The sequence below is a fragment of the Chenopodium album genome, chromosome 17 (genome assembly GCF_948465745.1).
Source record: "Chenopodium album chromosome 17, dcCheAlbu1.1, whole genome shotgun sequence".
In the NCBI taxonomy this organism is placed as follows: Eukaryota; Viridiplantae; Streptophyta; class Magnoliopsida; order Caryophyllales; family Amaranthaceae; genus Chenopodium; species Chenopodium album.
In genome coordinates, this window is record NC_137850.1 from 34563047 (window position 1) to 34586654 (window position 23608).

General features: G+C 34.0%; 2 protein-coding genes across 2 annotated transcripts; both read right to left on the reverse strand.

Annotated features, from left to right (window-relative positions):
- Positions 1-3535: 3535 nt before the first annotated feature.
- LOC145588861 (protein FAR-RED ELONGATED HYPOCOTYL 3-like) lies at positions 3536-10411 on the reverse strand. Its single transcript, XM_081645457.1, has 4 exons — positions 10306-10411; positions 5600-5694; positions 4472-4774; positions 3536-4414 (listed from the first exon to the last, which is right to left on the reverse strand). The coding sequence occupies exons 1-4, from the start codon at positions 10409-10411 to the stop codon at positions 3536-3538; spliced, it is 1383 nt and encodes a 460-aa protein (XP_081501583.1).
- Positions 10151-20875, reverse strand: LOC145587828 (actin-related protein 2/3 complex subunit 1A-like). The gene is made up of 15 exons (XM_081644505.1): positions 20658-20875; positions 17696-17781; positions 16968-17044; positions 16726-16820; positions 15709-15778; positions 14629-14698; positions 13483-13556; positions 13366-13408; positions 12259-12340; positions 12088-12176; positions 11902-11987; positions 11565-11628; positions 10794-10900; positions 10617-10675; positions 10151-10509 (listed from the first exon to the last, which is right to left on the reverse strand). The coding sequence occupies exons 1-15, from the start codon at positions 20725-20727 to the stop codon at positions 10448-10450; spliced, it is 1134 nt and encodes a 377-aa protein (XP_081500631.1). The 5' UTR covers positions 20728-20875; the 3' UTR covers positions 10151-10447.
- Between the last annotated feature and the right edge of the window lie 2733 nt (positions 20876-23608).

A 23608-nucleotide genomic window follows, 5' to 3' on the forward strand; every position in this document is an offset into this window, starting at 1 on the left:
GTTTTGGAGGAAGAAACCCTCGTGTATTGATGCTCCTCGTGCACCTCATATCAAGGCAGTCATATACGACGCCGAGGTTAAGGACTCAAAAGGAGGTGTGGTGCACTGCCATGAAGAGGCTGAGCGACAAGTGTTAATTGAGCCTTCAATTGGGGTTTGTGGATGTGGTTGGCCATGAACTGGCCCTATATGGGAAGGTCGAAATATATCTCCCTCTTAGTTACAATTTAATTAGCAAATTATGTTAACATCAAATCGTGCTTATCAGATCATCAACTATGTACGGACCTTTTATTTCTAAGTTCATGTATGTTATTATAAACGTAGAACGATCGTAAGTGTGATGGACGTCTTTATTAATGTTTGATAGTCCGTATGATATGTTATTAATAGGTAGTATTAAGAATGCTTGGGCCTTTTGGCCCATTAGGGTTATCCAGGTTTGTAGTAATGGTTACTTAATGTATTATATTATGAAATTGCTAATGCTCATGTTAGGATCTACAAATTCCTTATTATTTTTTGATTATTTTGGTTTTATAATTGTTTAAATTGTTGTTTAATTAATCCGTATACAAATACATAGAAGAAAAGTGTAAAAACGATTATTAAAACACACTTTCCTTGTATTAGTTGTATAATTAGTCAAAAGGAATGATAACTTTGTTCCAAATTGTTCAAATTATTTTTTAATCGGACCTCTAAAAATTCAGAATTGATTCAAATCAACTCGGTTGGAATAGGATTATTTTTAACCATGACATAATCTAAAAAAAATCATAAATATAAAATTTATATAAACCAAAACATACATACATATAGTAAACTAACCCGAGTCACTAGAAATTAAGAAATAAATAATTTCAATCTAATTCAATAATTTATCTTGTTTTTAAATAACAAGTTATAATTAGCCGGGTGTTGGAAAATACTTTTGGAACACTTATCCATTACTTGTTTGTTGGTCTCAACTGTCCAGTAAGGCATGTAGTAAATAGTTTAGCCAAAATGTTTTAATGACGCTTAAATTCGTATTTTCTAATTTACCAATATATATTAATGCATTCATTTTTATTAAATTAAATTAGAGAGTTTATGTACTTCTTTGTAATTTTCCACCAAGCTCATAAAGATGAATGGGGGGCTCCTCATAATAATCGTAAAAATTAAGTTCTATAAAGTACATATGCTATGGTGCAATTTTGATTCAAGTGATACAACTACACACTTTATAAAATATAATGGCTTAATCCATTATTTACTCAGCTAGTGGGTCAAAGTTCATTGCTGGGCCCAAATATATATATTGGGTGTTATTGGATTCGGGTCGGTACTTTGAGATTTACAAAGTCCAATAGTGTGTAGTGAATTCTTGTTCTGCACAAGTAATGGATTGGTGACGAAAGTAATGGTTACCATTGGAGACAGTCCACCATAAACATTCATTCCAAGACTTACTCGTAGTTGTTTTGTGAATAACTGTAAAACACAAAATGTATGACAAATAGATTAAAAACATTAAGGTTCTGGGATTCACCATAAGTACGAAGTTATGTCAAATAAGCAGAAAACATACTTTCACCCACTCCTCCAAAGGGGGTGATTAAATCCGATCACACATATTGTCAAATTGAGCTTAGCATAGATTCTAAACACTTGATAAAACTTGAAAAGGAAATTCAGAAACATAGGCGCGGTGAGTACATTTTGATCATGAGCTACGCACAAGTGGAGGTCCTAGCTACAAGACTGTCGTCCTCTGCAATATACTGGACTTCATTTTCATGTTGCGGGACTTGAGGAGTAGCTGCGCGCCTGACCTATAACACAAATAGGCAAATGAATTATGCAAACTACATAGAACGGATAGCAAGCACGAAAAATTGAGACCTTTCTACAAATTAGTGTAATTATGAATGTGAAGAGCTTACTGAAATCTTCTTTGGTCTAGGAGCAAGATTTTTATCTTCAGCACCATCGACATCCGTTGCAGGTTGTGGTACCTGTAGAGTTAGAGACTTTAGACACAAAGAAGTAGAATATGATTAGGCTACTGCAGAGTTGAAAAAGTAAACACAATATAAAGCAGATGGGTACCTTTCGGTTGTTATTTGGCCATTTATACCCAATCTCAGCGAGTCCCTTGTTACGTGATCCTTTGGGCCTTCCTCTACCTCTCTTCTTAGGCACCGGGTCTTTTGGTGAGAAGTCAATGACATTTCCCCCGTTTAAACCACTCGGAGTATTTGGCATTATTTGATCAGGGAAAGGGTTATGCACTGAAGAGGTTGTGCCATTATCACTGGGGTCGTTGTGTTCAACTGTGGTTGTAGCATCATCAGGGAATGATATGGGAACAGTCTGGGCAAACTTGCGCTTAGAGCATCGACCTACAGCGGATTGAAGTTGTTCAAGACTCTTCAATACCGTAGTTATTGTCTCATCGTCCACCATTGCTGCCTCCTCACATATAAGCTCAAATGCAATCATCATCGTATTATACCTTTTCCATACCCCAGTCTTGGATGGATCATGTTTGGATACCTTAACTCTCGTGTGCTTCCTTAACACGTCTTTTCTCCAATGAGTAAGTATATAACGTTGGGGAATGTCAACGACTTGATTAAGATCAAGAATACGAATGATGTGCCTGCAAATTATGCCATCTGTTTCAAATTTACGACAATCACAACACACCATTTTTGTTTCATTGTGAAATGTTGCTGAATAGAACTTCCTCCTATTAGTCAGAACGGCTTCACTCTTGCCCTCTGGAACAATCCAGACACGATCTTCAATTAGATACCGAATAAGAGTTTCTGAGAGTGTACTCTCTTCACAAGGGTAGTAGTACATCAATCTACAGCATTCCGTTTAGACTTCTTGAAATTTAGTGTCTGTGTATATTTTTTGGAAAAGTTTTTCAACCGCGAAACCACTGACCAACCGGTCTGATATACTTCCCAGATTTTTCATCAGCATCGATCTCATCATCAACCCGCTTCTCCACTGCCTTATCATACTTTTGGGGGAACTCAAAAAGCTTCGTTTTTCGATTTAGAAATCCATCGAAAAAGCTGTTTATACTCTCAACCCTTTGTGTTGCTTCATACAGGCCCAAAAAAAATCTCTCATAAAGGCCAGTACCCACATATGCCGTTCCTTGAACAAATTTTCGAGCCAATCATTGCTTTCAAGCTTATATTTCACAATAAATTCATTCCACCTGTTCTCAAATTCCTGGATAGTGAAACTTTCATATACCACACACTTTAGCTGGCTTTTGAATTCTTGATACCTGAAAAACATGAACACATAATTAAACCTATTCTTGAAATCAACTAATTCAGTACACATTTAATTTAGACACTTACTTTTCACATTTCCCTAGCTTTTCGGGAAGCTTTCTCATTATGTGCCATATGCACCAACGGTGTCTCGTTGTGGGAATCACCTCCTCAAGTGGCTTCCTCATGGCAGCGGCCTGGTCAGTGAGTATTGCTTTGGGAGGTTTTTCATTCATACATTGTAACCACTATTGAAACACCCACCGGTAAGTATCACAATCTTCATGAGATACTAGAGCACAGCCAAGTAGGATTGATTGTCCATGGTGATTAACGCCTACGAAGTTGGCAAATGGAAGATCATAATCGTTTGTCAAATATGTGGCATCAAAACACACGACATCACCAAACTCTTTGTAAGCGGCCCTGCTACGAGCGTCAACCCACATAACATCCTGCAACCTACCATCGCCATCTAACCGTTGTGAATAAAAAAAATTCTTATTCTCGGATTGCATATGTTGAAAAAATTTCATCATTGCAACTGAGTCTCCTCCCTCCATTTTTAGACGTCTACTTTTATAGACCTCATGCTCAATGTCCTTAACAGTGAACGGCAAAGGATTAGAGTCCACCATCTCCGTGCCCATGCACCCATGAATTTGCTTCACAGGTAACCCTTTCTCAAAATATTTCAGTAGCTTCTTCCTCACTCTTGATGTAAAGTGTTTCATTCGATACTCTTTCACAAGACGAGCATTTCCAGGAATGGGATTGTGACCTGTGTGCTCCAACTCAACTCTCCATTTAACCCATTCACCTTCACAGTTGACACTCGCATAAACATTGGCTACACACTCACATTGTTTCGACCTTCTTTTACTACGACTCAACTCATTCTCTCCCACCACTCCACCTATAACTCCACCAGAACCACTCGCATCCATGGCTTTCGCCCTCTTCTTGGCTTCTTGTTGCGCCCTCATATCAGGTCTCCCATAACACTCACACCTCCATGTCGTAGAGATTATATCCCTCCCCTCACCCTTGGAATACACACCCTGAACCCTACTCACCCCAAAACCCTTTTGCTCATCATATTCCTTATAATAAGCTTCTACATCTTCCTATTTCTTAAATATCATCCCGACCTTTGGTTCATCCACATAAGTAACTACACTAACATGATTACTAGCAACTACAGTTTGTACTGTCTCCACCGTTTTTACTAGTGTTACGTACTGCATCCTAGCCTCATTGCCTCCATTTGGTGGTGTTATCTCCCCCTCTACAAAAGGAACCAACACACGACAATCCTCTAGACAGGGATCCATGATCATCACCTCCTCTTGATCCAAAGATTCCAAACTAGTATTGCCACGAACCCCACTGCCCTTATCTTGCACTCCTACTTCATTTCTACTAACAACAGGTGGAGTTTGTACACAATTCTCCATTTGTAACAAAATACTTGTACAGAATTTTGTCTACAAAAAGTGCAATCATTACCCAATATAAATATCAACACAAATTTTACAAAAATACCAATGCGAATTCATATAAACACTTCCATATTCATTAATTCAATTCCACCCTCCCTATATATATATATATTATATAAGAAAATATAATTTCATACTTGATTCCCACTACCTATTCTTCTAATAACCTAACCAGTAACCTATACACTAATACTACGAGTACAAGTCAATTTTATAACACTCATGCGATTATCTAATTCAATAATATAGTGATCAGTTTTGCCAAAATGTAGATCTAACTCCAAAATTACCTAGATCAAGGGGTATACAAACACAATGCATATCTTATTTGTCGACCTACATAACTATCAAAATCAAATCAAGATTACACCATAACTATCATGAATATAGTTGGATTATGACAATTTGTGCATTATTCATATATAAATTTATTGCAGATTACTTCATAATAATTTCCTATCAAGTAAGTATGAGCTAAAATTAAAATTTATAAATCAGCTAACTCGTGTATGTAACAAACATGTATGTCGTGCATAACTAGACTTGTATAACAAATACGATTAAATGCTCAACATAGCTGGAAATCTTACCCAAAACTCGACTATATTGCCTTCGTGTATCAGAATTCAATGGCTTCCCGTCCACTTCGTTGAACAATTGTGTTTCTTTACTTTAGTGACACCTCCTTGTTGGTCTATAAGCTATTTTTTTAGATTTAAAACACAACTACTACCAGCTATAGGTTCAACCGTTCAAGCATTAAATGACATGTACTGTACAGACTTACCTCCATGAACTATTGTTGTTTACAGCGTTAGTCCAGTGGCACTCGGAGTCATCATCCCAACCTTCCGTGTAAGCACCCACCTCCACTGGATTGTCCACCTCTGCATAGTATTGTTCGCCTTATTTACGAATATGCCACAAGATGAACATTATGCGTTCATCATAAAGATGAATGGGGGCTCTCTAAAGATTGTCTTCTTTTATTGCAAAGTCTTTTGTTTGATTGTATCACTTTCTTGTATGTCCGGATTATGTTTTTCGAAAAAAACAAAGGATATAATGGGCTTTTAGGATGACAAATTAGAGAGGAAATAGAATAGAATAGCTTGTATTCTTTTTTATTATTCATCAATAGGTTGAGTATTTATACAAAACCTAAACTCATAAGATAGAAAACAATTTTCCTAAAACATATAGGACCAAAACTATATATCCTAAAGATATATTCACTAAATAATATCTTTTTTGATAAGATAAACCTAACATAATATTCTCTTAATAATATCGATATGGAAAATATCACACATATATTTTCCGATATCTCTAACATAAGAACACTTCATTTAGTTTTGGTGCGGTCTAATTAGAGTTTTTTGGTCTGACACTCTCATAAAACCATTTTTTTTTTTTGGGAAGAGAGGAAAATACTCTCATAAAACCTTAACCGTGCTCTATCCGTTTCAAAATAAATATCCATGTTTGACTTTTTGCATTACTCACATGATTCACTTTTGTCCAATACTGTATTAGTGATATTTACTCAGTAAATAAAAATATTTTAGTTAGTGGTTACTTGTTAGAATCGTCTTAATGCATAGTTTTCGAATGTTAACTTCTTATGCTTTAGACTTATTTATAACTAATGATATTATTGGTTAAAAGTTATGCATTGGCATATATTTCATATCTAATTCGGGTACTTATTTTTATTTTAAAATAAATGGAGTATTTTTTTTTAAATATAGTTAAACACTTCTTCCTCCAACATTTGTCCTATTATTAAGTTAGGTCAAGTTTAGTTTTTATCAATTAATTTTAGGTTACGTTTTAAATTTGAGTTAAATATAAAAAAGAACTAAATACTTAGCTGAGATGGTAAGACTTCTAATTTAATTAGGAAAAAATTTTCGGAAAAAACTTTTTAAAAGCACCATTTTGTAAAGTTTTTTGGTTACAAAAACCACCACGCATTTTTTTGCGAGAGGTTTCCTTAATTAGCCTCTAATTAACTTAAATATACTCTAATTTCCTCCTATTTCTTCTAATTAACCTCTAACCCACCCAATTACTATATATACATCAAAAGAATAAAAAAAAAACCACAACCACAACCCTAACCACCAACCAACCACCCCTTCCCTTTCTTCCTCCCTTTCCCCCTCCCCTGGCAGCAACCCCCTACCCACTTGACCCACTGCCCAGATCCTCCCACCTCTAGCGACCTACCTCCATCGCCGATTGACCTTCCCTTTCCCCCTTATCCCCGTTGGCAACCACCACCTCCCTTCGAATTTTTGGCTCTTATTTACTCAATCATGCTCAAATAAAGTCCAAATCAATTGCAATTTTGCTTCTAAATTACCCTAGCATCACATACATACATACATAATCAAAGCCAAAACAAGCATCAAATGCAAGAAAGATGCACATAATTAAAAAAAACCTCAAATCGATTTTCTAGGGTTTTTCAAAATCAAGGAGGTGGTTGTCGCCGGCGGTGATAAGGGGGAAAGGGAGGGTCTTTCGGCGGTGGAGAAGGTCGCCGGAGATGGGGGGACTGGGTAGCGGGTACGGTGGGTAGAGGGTTGCTGTTAGGGGGGGGGGGGGGGGAAGAGAAGAGGAAGAAGGATGAAGGGGAGGAGGAAGGGGAGGGAGCGGTGGTTTAAGAGAATAGGACTTAACTATGAAGGGCCAACTACGAAGTTTTAATGAGACATTCACATCGCATATTCTTACATGCATATTCATGCATGTAGAATAGATGCAACAGTGCAAAACCCAGGATATTCTTCTTGAAACGCGGCCCACTCATATTATGAGTTCCTCTTCTAACGTTTCTTCCCGCCTAATTTTTTGGTTTCCTTTTTTAATTTTTTTGGTTTCCTTTTTCCCAATTCTCTCTCTTCTCCTTTCTTTCCTAATTCTCATCAAAGTTTTCCATTAAAATTTTCATTACTATATTTTCTTCTCTGTTTTTGTTTTTGGACAAATTCTTCTCTATTTTTTCTTCTTCCTTCTTCAATTTCTTTTTCCTCTGTTTTTTTTCTCATTTTTTTTTCAATTTTACAATTGAATTTGTTCCTTACAATATGGAATTGGTTGTTCTTCCCGAAGAGATCATCAATATTGGAATTGATTATGTTTTATCTGGTTTTTTGAATTCATATGAATTGAATTTTGTTAGCTTCGATCAACTTCATCTGTGTATGAATTTCATCTGATTTTCTGGATTTAATTTTATCAATGAACATAAACATGCAAAATATGAACATATGCATAGGTTCCCTTAAATGTGAACATTAGGTTTTTAGAAAGTGAACATAGGCATAAAAAATATGAATATATGCATTTCAGAAAGTAACATAACAATTCAATATATGAACATAAGCATTGGTTTCCTTAAAATGAATATAAGCATTTAAAAGGTGAACATATGCGTAAAAAATATGAACATATGCACTTAAAAAAGAGAAAATATGCATAAACATACTTAATGAGAATATTTCATGCACAACACATATTTACATTATGAATATTTGAAATTATCTATGAACGTGTAAAATACTACTATGAATATAAGGCATTTAATTATGAACATAAAAACTGAAGAAGTAAAAAATAATATGATTATGAAACATATGCATTATAAGTATTAAAAATATGTACATATTCAAAGAAAATGTGAATGTATAAATTCCTGAAAAAAGAACATAATCATGCAAGATATGAACATATTCATAGGTTCCCTTAAATGTGAACATTAGCTTTTCAAAGAGTGAACATAGGCATAAAAAATATGAACATATGCATTTTAGAAAGTGAACATAATCATTCAAAATATGAACATAAGCATTGGTTTCCTAATATGATTATTTAACAAAAAAATCGAACAGAGTATCGAAAAATGTGGACAAAAATTAACGAAGAAAGTTAGTGATATTCATAAAAATTTACATAAATTCGGACAAAAATCAGAGAAAATTTACCTTTTTTAGGACAATCCTTTTGATTATGCATTTCTTTTCGTATATCCATTATTGATTTTTCAGTTTTTAGTATAGCAAAATCATGTAGAGGAGAGAGAATGGAGTTTGGAGAGAGAAAATCAGAGAAATTAATTGCAGAATTTTATTTTTGAAAATTTAATGAGAAGTAAAAATGATTTTTTTTTTTTTTTAGAAAAAATTAAATTGAAAACCAAAATATGGATTTGGAGTGGGTCGCGTTTGGGAAGTGAAAGTTTGGGTTGGGTCGCATTTTCATTTTGGGGCATTTGGACGAGTTTAGCAACTGGGCTGCTTCTTTATTGAACTGGTGTTTCATGTATCCTAGATGCATAAGGATGCATGTAAGACCAATTGACATTCACAGTGCATTTTCATATTTGCCATGGGCATCTTTACAAAAGCCCACCATTGTGATCCATATTTTTTTGTTTGGCACACGGTGTGTATTTTAGCTAAACTTATAAAATTTATTTATGTATAAAAAAATATTCGAGCTTGTTCACAAGCTTTCGAGCCGAGCCATGGGTGGCTTAGGCTTGGCTTGTTAAGATATCGAGCCGAACTCGAACTCGAGTCGAGCCCTCTCGAGTCGAGCTTTGACCGAGCCGAGCATTGAACAGTTCATGAGCAAGCTCAGCTCGTTAACACCCCAAGGCACACCTAATTGACTCATGGGAGTTTTTTCCCCATGATTGTCCCCTCTTTTTTCTTGTTCATATAATTGATAGTTTGATACACCTTAATGACGAATCCCTACAGAAAATCAATTTCTCAATGTTTGACTTTCATTTTCCCTCCATCTTACCCTCCATTGAATGAGGGGAGGGTAGAATTAAAGTAGAAAACTAGAAATGATTTGATTTATCAATACATTGGGTGGCTCTCACAAGCTCCATTGTGACCAAAATTGGCGGAAAGATGAAAACCAATTCCTAAAAACTTAACTTTTGACCGAAATATGTCATTAAGGTGTCATTTTTAAAACAAAATTTAATTCAGAGTATTATTTGACAAAAAATTTAAGTATGCAATATGGAGCAGTGGAGCACAGAGCAACTTTCTTTGCAATGGTTGTACGGAAAAAGGGTAAAAAGGTCAATTGCGATCCCAATCAGCCAACCTCTCAAAATGCTGCTCAACTCTACGATTCCAAATTGCTAGTTTGAAGGTTTTCCACTAACTGAAGCCGCTCTTACCAAACAGCGAAAACAGCAGATTGACTTGGTCACATTGTTTATATCCCTAAAACGCTTCTAAACAACCACAGCTGTAGGGATTTTATTGCACTACAGCAGCAATAACACGCCTTATACCAATTTTGACATAAAATATTTTTATATGAAGGATAAGTAACAACAATACCGAGAATGTATTTCATATGAAGGAAAAGTAACATCATCATCAAAACAAGAATGTTCTTCTTTTGGACCTACAAATATACTTTCAAACAGTATAACTATATTTACTCGTACTTCTCATATACCCGAAATCTGCATCAATTACAGAGATATTCTGTTCCTGTCACTGGATGCAGCTGCTGGGAAATCAGCTTCTTTAACTGAGAAAAGATCTGATTTACAGATAATAGTTCTATAAGCTCCAAACTCATTAGCGTCCTCACAAGACCCAAAATCTTCTGTCTGTTTCAGTAATAGTCTGCCAGGTCTTGGCCTTCCAAATCCCAAATAACCACCTTACCATCAAGTCCTAGAATAAGATGTAAGTAAAAAAAAAAAAAAAAAGCATTAGCAGCCTTATCTACCTCGAAACTTTCAACAACAATTTACCAACTTAAGATAACAAGCTTTGTGTACCTGAAGTACTGAAGCGAGTCACTTTTGAGTCTCTTCCCTTTTTCAATGGCACAATGCAGCTGAATTCAAGTCAACCATATTAGCTATATGCCTATATGTATAACTTCGAGAAAAAGATTAGTCTATAAAAAAAAAATTAAAAAAAATGAATAATCTAATTGGTGGGTAAGGCCATACGTAATGCAGTTATCATGAGCACGTCCACTCGAGTAAGAATCATTGCCATTATCATTGACATTGTTGTACTTTGAATGACCATATAGTTTTCCAAATGCTCCTGAAATCTGAAACAGTAATATTTTTGCATCAACCATGGAGCTATCATCAGCAATTTGAGCTGTATAAAATTGTAACAATAACTGCTCATAAAACCTTTGGAAATTGTGATAAATTGTGATGATGGAAATGAATTTGTATATATATATTTGTAAATTAACATCCATTACTATTCCCATGGTATTGCTATTTCACCTCAAAATATCTCACAAATTTTCATTACTATCCATTACCATTTGTATTGGGTGGTAATGGGCAATTATGTAAACAATTCAAGTTTGGGGATGAAATTGCATTACCATGGACATAAAGATTTTACATGTATTGTCAAAGTACACATCCATTTTCTTTACCAATATTAATTGTTAGTAACCAAACAAGCCATCCAAACTTAAAATCCCACCCTATAAAGCAATCTTTCTAGCATATAACTGGGTTTGATTGTCTAAAGTACAAGCTGTGCACATTAACTTGTCTATGCAGTAATACCATAACAGAAATGAAAGCTTCTTATAAGTAAAGACCTCAAACGGACAAAAATCTTAAATATAGACCCAACTCCTACCCCTCTAAGTGCTCTAACTAGACAATGTGGGTATCAAAGACAAACCCAGTCACAGAAAAATTGTGAAATATCTTAGCATGCCAAAAACTATAGGCACTAGAATGTACCTGAGAACCAGCCCTTGCATTCGTTGGAGTTGTCTGCTTTTGACCAAGAAATCTAATAAAGCTCCTGCAAGAGAGCAAAGTAAAATATTCATCTATGTAAAAAGAAAGAAAAAGATGTGCACTTGTATATTAAAATACAGACTAAATTTTACAATCCACTCGTGAAACAGGAACTCAAAGGCCAGCAACAAAATCTACTTCTAACAAAATTATGTAGAGTATGATTATTATAACAGCAATCCATTACATGACCTCAATTGTAAACTCTAGATTAAGGCATAAACATAACACATCGATTCAATTTGTCAGACCAGCAAAACAGGCAAGTTATTATTACCACAACCCACTTTCATCTGCAGCAAAAACCATAGGGTTGCAGTCAAATCCCACACCTATGACCATCTTTTCAGACAAAAAATAGACCTGCAAGATAAATGCACATAAAATCAGATATGAGTTTGAAGTTAAAAGTAATGAAGCAGCAGTTTTCTAGTGAAGTTGATGAGAGAGGATGCTGACCCACATCACGGAGAGGCAAATCGCGGAATGCGACACTTTGTGCCAAAGGTGACGGACCAACATCATCAACAAAGTATATCATTGAGTTATGACCTGAAGATCCACATAAAAATGAAAGACCATTTAAGAAAAATGAGTTTCTAGAATAAGATGTGATTACTAAAAAAATTCTTACCAACATAAGCTAGGGTGTTGCCACTAGGAGACCACTTTACGCCAAATGCCCATGAATATGAAAGATCAAGCTGTAGAATTTGCTGCAAAAAGAGGAGTGATATGGAAATACCTGTCGTCAGCACTACCAGGAATACAGAGTAGTAAAAAGGGAAATACAGCAATATATTTGTATAAGAATATAAGATTTTTAAAATTTATGAGAAAAATTATTGTAAAATACATAGTTTAAAACATAAATATAATTTTAAATTCTTACGCGACAATCGCGATAAGATCCACAATAAACACATCAATTCCATTACCAAATCAACGCGACCGAAACCGCATTTCGAACCATGCTATGAGACTGGTCATATTTCACAAATAACGTGGAAATTGGGAAATAATGTCTCTATACTGCTATTTGGAAAGTTGCTGGTGTGTCATTAATTTGGAAACCCATTAATCGCACGCGTTGCAACCCAATTCATAGTTGATGGTGAGCCAACTACTAGTCGAAGTTCAGGGTGCTGGGTGCACCCGAGCAACAGTTCAGGGTGTTGAGGCCTTTGCCTCACGATTAAGGTGTATAACAATAAAGAAAATTCTGTAATAACCAGTCTATGGGAAGAAAATTATGGGTACGCCTACATAATTTTATTAGTAGTATCTTGAAAAGAAAGATAGCAGGTTAGTGAGAGGGGGAGGAATCAGATTTACTCAATGAGAGTAGGAAAGAAAAATCCATAAAAAAATATTGAGTTGTTATTTTAGCTTTATTAGTTAGCTTTGAGAGAGCGTCAAGTCATCGAATACTTGACATTTATCTTCAATCTTCTGTAATTCCAATTTATTATTATTTTAAAAACATCTTTCCCCCAAGTTCAGCATCACTAAATCTGTCTGCTTATGTCAGCTTATTGCAAACTCAGAGACTACTCTTCACATCACTATATCATCTCAAATTAGTCCATATTTCAGTATTCTACTCCAGTATGAACAGTATCAGAATCCATAGTGAAGAAATAAATTTTAATTGCAAAAGCAACAGAGTTAAATAATGACAGAGAACACAATTAGGGGAAAAAATTAATTAAAAAAAAAAAAAGAAGAATAGATCAAGGACCTCTCCAAATTTTGTATCAGATGAAGAGCCAGCTTCAGAATTCCTGAAAACAATACAACAAGAAATGAAGAAAGGTACAGGTAGATATTTTTCAAAAGTCAATAAGCATGGTAATACCTTGTATCAACACCCTTGATAAAAGTGGAAAATATTCTGCATTTTCCATCTGTTGACGTGGTTGCCAAAAGAATCTATTATAAAATTAGCAAATAGGAAATGGCTTGTCAGATGTAACAAACTACTTCAATTTCCAATAGTTGGAAAATGATGAACCAAATATATATATATATATATATATATATATATATATATATATATATATATATATATATATATATATATATATATATATATATAAAATAAGAAAAAAGGTAACCAGTTTTAAAAAGCTCAAAAGCTTTCTTTCATTTCACAGCTTAGGGGATGGGTGTCTCTGGGGGATCTCAATAAACTTATTGTGATAGTATTTTTACTTCAGAGTAGCAAAATGAGTCTAATGACTCTAATGCTACAATAACCTTTGTCATCATTCTCTATTCCAAACTTTTAAAAAAATAAAATAAAAGCCTTATTTCTAAGGTAATACCATAGAAATTTCCCCCTTTTTAAGGATCTTCTATTCTCTATTTTCCTCCTCTAAATTGTCCCATTTTCTTCTTCCTGTAGGGTCCCCTAATTCCATTAGCTCTCTTCTTCCTTTGAATATCCTCTCCCATTTTGGTACAAGAACACCGATATCTTCCTTGTTACCACATATCTCCATCATCAAGTCGACAGAGAAGGCAGTACTCAATGTAGAACCTATATTAACTTTGAAAATTTGCAGCTCTTCTAATTATGAATTATTTATAAAAAGATCTAGGCTAACTAGCACACAAACTGAACAGAACAAGAATATGTTGCAGACAAGATGCTGAATATAGAGAATAGAGAGTCTGAAGAATGTTGGCGGTTGGTTATAAAGATAAATCTGGCTGTAGCCTCAGTCCACAGGATATTAAATTGGAAAATTACTGAAGATTTGTAGCCAGCACTGTTTTTATTACTCTTGCCAATAAGTGCAACACAAAATATAAAAATAAGATAACCATAGCACTATATTACACATGTCATGCAGAGATAAAGTAGGTAACTAAAAAGAACATAACAAGGAAACCCAGAAATTACAGCAGTAGAATTTCAGCAATTTGCAATAAGAAAGGTGATAGCAGCCACTAACATATAATAAAGCACAAAGAGGATCGAAAAAAAAAAAAACCTCACATTATTGGGATGCCAGGCAACACTTGTCACAGAAGAGTTGTGCTTTTTCCTTATAAGTTTACTGACCCACCTGAGCAGTATATAAGACAGCACTTATCATTGATGAATCCAGCCATGACAGCCAAACATACAAAAGATCAAGCTACTTGCATGTAACAAATAGAACAAATATACATGCTTTGCTTTGCCTTGTCAACACAAACAATCCAAATAGAAATAACATAATAGAATTGGTAACCACCTTTCAAAAGTAAAAATTGGAAAATTAACCAATTTTTAATGTTTGCCATGCAAAGAATCTACTAAGATACATGATCAAGTCCTACTACCCTTCCGCACCCCAAGGGCAATAGTGTAGAATTTTTTTTCCACAAATGCTTAATTTACTGTCACTCAATTTCTGCACCATTTCAGAATGTAAACATTTGAAGCAGTAGAATTCAAAAAAGGAGCACATCAAACCGTCTTATTTGACAACCAATTAATTTCAAATGTAAAAGAGTTCAAAATTCAAGATATGCATGCTGGTTCTTTCTCTATCTAACTTCTAATATCCTGCTTCCAGGTGATGTCACAGAGAGGTATAGCATATAAATCCATCTTCCCAAATCTCAACTGCTAATTGAGCATTAAGATTTGAGATTCATCATACATACTAAGCAGAATATGATAATTTATTGGAATTTACAGAGGAAAATTCATATATAGCAAAATTAAGACTTATTGATTACAGTTACTTAACATTTCTAAGCTGTTATAATCACAGGTGAGATCACTAACTTATTTGTAATTTACCATCTCAAATTTCTCAATTGTTTCATTTCCTTTCCTCTACTACAAAAATCCACATCCAGTGATAATTAAAGCCATCAACAGCCTATAAAAATTGTGTAGACCTTAATATTTTCAACTCCAACTAAGGCAAACGAAAACTGTCAGCAAGTATTTAAATATAAAACACATTGGTGCGAGAAATTCAGAGATAAGAAAACCCAACAGGAAAACCGGGCTCATCACAGCCACAAATGAATAAGAAAGCAAAAATAGGTCCTAGTGGATCGTAACATGCCGTTTACTTACCAGTTGTTTTCTTGCTCGTAGTAGCATATGCAAACTGTCTTAGCTCCACTACCAACAGCAAACTTATTTTCTGAAACAAGAGTATGTAAATATATACAAGTTTGGGATGTCCTCTTTAAAAATGTGTGTCTCCCATAGGGACAATCCATGAGATAAAGATACCATAAACGGAGATACATGGAAAAGGCCATTAAAGTCCACATGCGAAAATATATGATCAAAGGTAGTCGAATAAAAAACTTGTCTATTCATTGAGGACATATTTCATATCTGTCCAAAGTAATATAGAAATTTGATAAAATCAAACACAAAGCCCAGCTAAAGTGTGTTCCTCTTCACCTTATTTTTACTTGCCTAGGTTAAAAATTATAGTTAAAAGTAACGATTGGAAAAGTTGATATGTTTGAGACATGAAAGATACTTAGGTTATGCCAGAGAACATAGATAGGATCTAAGAAGGGATTGAAAGCCAAAAATACTACTTGCTTAATGAAAACTATAGATTTGTTTGCATAGACTTAAGGCATGCACACTCAAGGAAACATGTATAATGTCATATGGATGAAAAACAATAACCACTAATTGCAACAACAGTAACAACAAAATCATGGCCATATTTTCAAAAGGATAAAATGCATAAACCAAAAATTAATGAAATGTGGTCATCCACAAAGAATACTATCTTGGTTCATGATCACGGATAGTGAAACAAGAATTAATAACATGCATACACGAATTATAGTACATTACTTTCTAGAGTTAGCCCCACCCCCTACACAAAAAAAAAAAAAGGCCATTTTTTAAATTTGGTAATCTAAACCTTGGAACTTTCCCATACCCTTGAATCCTTGATAATACCCTTAAGCCTTAACTAAACATTCAAAAAGAGACTACATTGGTACGATTAAGATGCCAATTTTTTATAAGTGGTTTTATTTCGATTCCTTAATATTGAGCCCAATTCAAATATGGCTAAGCCCTAAACTACCAAAGAAAAAAGGTGATAAATTAAGATACCTTTCGGACTCCATTGCACACATAGGGCAGCACGGTTTAGTCTTAGAATAACTAGTGTTGGAACCCATTCACCTCCTTCATGGTGCCAAACATACCTGAAAATAAAGAGCAATTAAAGTAAAAAAATGTCAAACAAAAAGAATTCATCTCAACCATTATGGCAAATCTAGTTTGGCCATCAAAGCACTTAGAAAACTCCATTAGAACGTGAAAACCACATTCAAGACCAAAAGATAACTCACGAATTTCGATCATGAGAAACAGTCACGATTTTGTTCATGTTTGAGCTCCAGTCTATACCGCATACAACTTGATCATGCTACAACAAAAGAAAACATGACAGTTTGAAGATTAAGTCAGCTAAACACTGCCGAGTAACCAATTCGGAAATTACTATGAGCCAATTTTGAATTTCAAAACTCATTTCATTTATTCACATTTAATTTCATCATCGAAGGACATCTTTACTTTTAAAATTAATTGCCATCCACTACATCCAACAGAAAATTTGCATACAGTGATAGTTCTAGATGATTCTTCATTAGTTCAGTAAAGATTTTAAAGAAGCATCAGCTCACAATGATTTTTTTTTTTTTTTTTTTTTAAAAAGGAACAAAAACATAGACAAAACAGTTCCATCAAAACTTATAAAACTTGAAGTCCTAACAAAATCAACACCAAAACATGTATTTGCAACAGTATTATATGGCACTCCATGTCCCTCATCAAATACTAAATCAACAAGTGGAAAATTTGTTCCAAAATTAACCTATTAATTCTGCAAGACAGAAGTCATAGAACTAAACATAAAATGAGAATATCAATATCAATTCCACAGGGAAAAAAAACAAAAGAAAAAAAAAAACCCCTACATCATCATACCTTTTGAAGGACATGACAGAAGTACAGAACTAAACATAAAATGAGAATATCAATTCCATAGGGAAAAAAAAGCCCTACATCATCATACCTTTTGAAGGACATGTATTTTTTCCCATTTGTCGGCCGATGATTGATAAATGTGGACTTCTTCAGTATTTGGGCATACAGCAATCACTAGGAGGAAAAAAAAAAAAAAAAAAAAAAAAAAAGTTTTGTTCTTAATTGGTTGTATAAAAAAAAACAATGGAATTATAATAGGCAGCAACATAATAGAGCTTGTATATAACACGATTGTGGATAAATGGAACAGTTAATAAAGCACAAGCCTATTCAGCAGTATCCTCTATATCCCTACAAAAGGTGCCAAGTTCTCAGTCTGGGGACATGGAAATGTGAAGGTCACTTGCTCTATAAGAATAAAAGATTCTGCGATAAACCATTTAAAAAGTAGATATTTCTTGGATCCAAGGGATCATAAAGTGCATTTATCAGCTTTCTGTGAATTGAGTGACTATAAATCTTCAGTGTTTCAGCTTTCCCTAACAAAGTTCTTAACTATACAAATATATCAGGAGAAGCCATTTAGGCATGCAACTTCTGTCTGGAGCCCCCCTCCCCTCCCAACAATGACTATGAGCTAAATGAAAGTGTTTATATGGAAGAATCTATGTGAAAACCTAAGGTCCTACTACACAATTGCTCTCGTGCATCACAGCAAACATCTATACTTATATATTAAAAAGCGTTCCTAAAACAGAATATGTTCCACGTGTCACCTTTTAAGTTCGACATGTCAGCAATATGTGCCACATGTCACTATAAACATGACATGTCACCTTCACAACATGTATTAGGTTTGCATCTAAAAAATTCTTATAACAAGACTTGAACTCAAGACCAACAAGTCATGAGTTACAAGTCTTACTATCTTAGCCATACACTGATTATGTTTATTTATCTAACAAAATTATACTTAACTTAGGCAAGTTAATTAGTGTCTAATTATACTATTTGTTTCTATTATGTAATGATTGAGTCTGACAACTAAAAAATGTTTATGGCAAGACTTAAACTCGAAACCAACAACTCTTACAATCTAAACAATCGAACTTGATTAGCAAACTAAACAAGTGCAAACTAGCAACCCGGCGCATCACCCGCGCTACACACTAGTCTTTATTTAAAAGCTGGCAACCAGACAATGAATTGGATATAATACAGATGGTTAACTATAAAGCAAATAATAGCACTTAATTGACTAATGGTTATCAAAAGTCATAAAATTACAAGGTTGTATGAAAATTCCAACCTAAACCCTAACCCTTGCAAATAGTGTGGCTCACCTAGACTAACAAAGGACATTTGGAAAAACAGCTGCTCAAATGTAGGTTTTACATTAAGTTTCTGTTTAATTACATATAGGAAGTTTAACCTTCATATAAAGTTCAAATGCCATGAAGTTTTATTTTCTAAAATCAACCAAAATTTGTATGATTAGGTATAGGAAGTTCAATTTCACAATGTAGTTCCACTTACCTAGAGGGAGATCGGCCAGCAACATCCTCGATTTAGTTGATACATGAAGTAAAACTACCTCAAAAGTTCCACTTCCTACGTAATTGCTTATATTTTTTCCTATATTTTTTTCCTAGGGTACTCAACTAATCATGTATTCATACGTCAACCAAACAAGCACTAAGATATTTTATCCACATAATAAAAAATAAATAAAAAAAATCTCCTAGATGCTTTAGTAAAATATATTGATCAATTGACTAGCCAGGAATACACTTAAGGAAAATCGCAGAGAACCATTATCACTATGGTAGTGGAAATTGACAAGCTGCTATAAAAGTAAAATAAGCTAGCCCTTCTCAGTGGAATCACCACTACTCTCGACTACCAGTTAGGACATAAAGAAGAAGCAAGAACAACACACCTTACCAAAAACCTTCTTTTTTTTTTAAGCTCAAATGACACAGAATTCAGAGGTGTTTCATGTTGGTGTCATAGGTGGAATAGTTGACTGGACAGTTGATGAAGCACTCACAGAAAACACAAGTGGTACAGTGTTGAAGCAAGTTACTAGAATCATAGTCCTAAATTTTCATAAAGCTTAATACAATTATCACCAAGAGTTTAGCTGTTCTAGTATAAAGGGTCAATGGGTCATTCCCAAGAGAGGACATAAACCCAAAAAGTAGAACAAATGTAACAATTCCCTCTTCTGTGACAGCCAATGTTTTAGCTCTCTCTAAAACAGTCTGCAAATCAGTTCCTTGTGTAGCTCACTAGCTCCTGCTCATGTTGAGTAATTCTACTCAGCCCAGTCAATAGGCTAGACAATAGAGAAAAACACCACCTACACCTAAATCTGATCCCCGAAGCAAGCATAGTCAGCCATTTGAACAGGTATAGTTTAACAGTAGATAAGGCTTCGAGTTAAAACAACACTTTCCACAAAAGCCAGAATCTACCCTCCAAAAGATGATAATACACTTGCTATAGCTCACAGGACTAAGATTTCAACACAAACCAAATCAGCATTTGATCAAACCCATGAACAAATGCCAGAAATTCTCCAAGAATTACATTTGTTTCACTCTTATTAAAAGGGTTTCAGGGCAAATTTCATCTGGGATTCCGGGTGCACAAATTGCTTATAAAGCTGATATCTTCAAAATTTAAATTATATTTCATGAAATGATAATTTATTTATCAAACATTTTAATTCACTGATCTCCTCTTTAATTTAAAAATACATTACAGAATTTTCATTTATCCCCACCAAAAAAAATATGATCTTTTGTTTAATTACCCAATTACATTACCAATAAACAAAATGGGCACATCAAAATAAATGAAATGAAATCAAATTTAACGCCCAATTTGCTAACACTGATGAATATGAAAAATCATAAAAACCCAATTAAGAATAGTTTGATCCACAACCAATGCAGGCAAAATTAAGATCAAATTCACCCAAAACCAATAACATTGAAATGAAAACGTAACAAAATCCAAAAGAAATGTATGAAGAGAGAAAGTACTTGAATGGTCAGGACTCCAGGCATGACAAGTGATGCACTGAGCAAACTTATGAACAGAAACAGCCGTCATTCTTCTACTCTGATTAGGAAATCAGATCTCGCCGGGAATCTTTCAGATCTGGAAACTGGGAGATGATCACCCGATGTTAGGTACCGATGAAAGCCAAAATGTCTTATCGAGTTTCCTCGTTCCGTTAATTCGCCTTATTTTTATTTACTTTAGAATGAAAATAAAAATTCAGATCACAACAAAAAAAAAAGTAAATCCAAATCAAATTGGGTGTTTGTTAAACGTCGCTCCTATTTTACAAGGGAACGATCGTATTCTTTTAAGGAAATTTCATTTTTACCCCTAGTATATAAATACGGAATTTTCACTCAACGACTCATATTTTCCATATTTTCACTCTCTAACCTCATTCACCTCATTTTATCTCTCTAACTCAACCACCTACACAAAGGGATGGCTGATCCGCGGCACATAAGGGTGACTTACGGAGGAAGGAACTTGGCCGGCAGCGGAGGTGTTGGTGGCGGAGGCGAGCAGGTAATTTTTTTAAAAAAATAAAATAAAATCGGAACCCAGACATTCGTCCAGTTTTTCCGGAAAAACCTGGGAGGATCCGCCTGAAATTTTCGGATCCTCCTAGGATTTTTCGGAAATTTTAGGCGGATCCCAACTTCCGCCTAAATTTCCGGAAAAATCTAGGATAATCCGAAAATTTCAGGCGGATCCTCCCAGGTTTGTCCGGAAAATCTGGGCGGAAGCCTGGGTTTTCCGATTATTTTTTTTTTAAAAAAAAAATTTCGTGAATAATATTATTTTAAATTATGATTATGGTTAAAAATATATGATTAGTATTATTTTTATTATTATTGTTATTATTATTATTGTTATTATTAGTTGATATTAGTGTTGTTATTATTATTATTGTTATTTTGATTATTGTTGTTGTTGTTATTTTTTTTTTTTTTTTTTTTTTTGGATTTTGTTGTTGTTGTGTGGTACCTGGTTTTTGGTGGACAAAGATTAGTCTATAAAAGGTTCCACTTAAGTGTCTGATAAGACTTATAATTAAAGACTTAGAGTTGCCACCTTATTTTTATCCGAATAAGGACGGATTTTAAAACAGTCAATTTAAATAAATAAAAAATCAACTACTAACTCCATAAAAAGAAATAAGGCACAGGGTTCGGGGTTTAGGTTAAGAGAATCGAACGTCTGGAACTCGTCTTCCCTTCCGTTCTAAGGAACGGGCTCTTACTATTGCGTTGTTAAAAATCGAGTTTTAAGGCATGAAAACCACATAAAAAAAATTAATATAAGGTAGGTTTGAGCACCAAAGTTGCACTACGTACCGATCATAGTGAGATTTTGAATTCACTCACGGATCAAAACCTTCGTAGTTCGGACAGATGCCATGTTTTAAATAACCAATTCCATTGGGTTTTTGACTTGGGTTGTTGACATAAACGTCATTTTTGTAAGTGGGATTTTAGTGATCGTTGACGGATTCACTCATAAAAGTAAAATGAACCACCTTGGTTGAGGAAAATCACCCTTATTAGTGATTACCAAAAATGTCTTTTGAATAAGACAATTCAACAAATGCATCCCAATTGACGACTTTTAGTGGATCAAGGTATTTTTGGGAGTGAAACTGTAAGGGTTCACTATATAATCTCACTTTGGGTTTCAAATTCACTCGAAGGTAATTTTTGTAAGGTTTTAAGGGTTATGTGTTTAGACTTAATGGAATTGACTAAATAAAACACGACACTTGTCAAGGCCTTACTTCCAAATAAAAGGGAACAATAAACTATTTAATTATATTCGATTGTCAATTAATCCATCGGGTAATTATAATGGGATATAAGCTTATTTTTATGGAGATGGATAATTGTTACAACCTTATACAACTAAATAATTAATCTCAACCTCATGTTTGGAAATGAGGCCATAACCTTATATTAACTATCATTAATTATTAGGAATAAACAAGCAAAGTTATGATTTATTCTTGTGTCACAAAAGGGTTTGAAATAAAAAGATTCACAAAATTATAAAAGAAAACAATGTTTGTTAAAACTTTTATTTCTGAAGTCATCTTGAAATAAAATTAAAGTCCTTAAGACATCATTTAATAAGATTAAAGATTTTTAAAACAACGACATTTAGAATTAAAGGCTCTTATTTCTGAAGTCTTCTTTAAAATAAGATTAAAGTTTCTTAAAATAATACTTAGAATTAAAGCTTGTTAAAACTCTTATTTCTAAAGTCATTTTTAAAATAAGATTAAAGACATTTTAATTAAAACTCCATAAGTTAAGAAGTATATATATAATATAGTGTAATGTAGATTTCATACCACCATTAGTTCCTTAAAAATAAATTAATACAATTTTAAAAAGCAATTAAGAGAAAAACGTGCACATTTCATCTCTTTGATAGCTTGAACTAAAAAAAATCATTAAAAATCATAGAAAAATCGAAAAAATTATTCTGAGATATGGTTGGAAAGCTCTTGAAAAGTTCTATCACTTGAGCTAAGGAAATGGAACTGGCTCTAGTTGTAAGGGTTGTTTCACTGGCCATCTTTGGGTCATGGTAAGTAATTCTTTACTCTTGAACAACCTTTGCTTAAACTCTTAATTCCTTAGGTCTTTAAGCTCACTTTAAGAAATAAATCATTCTTTAAAATATACATTAGGCTGTCACATGAATGTATTAATCTTTCATATTTAAAATGCATTAAAAAAAAATGCAATGCAAAATGCAATGAACCCCCCTCTTTGTAACATATCACCTCACCAATAGGCTTGGCTTTCTAATGTGGAGTAATGAAAGATTTAGGGCTAATTTAGCACCTAATATCGTCATTACCTCTATTGGTAACATCACATGAAAACAAACACGTTAGTTAGCATAATAATAATTAAGGAAATTAAGA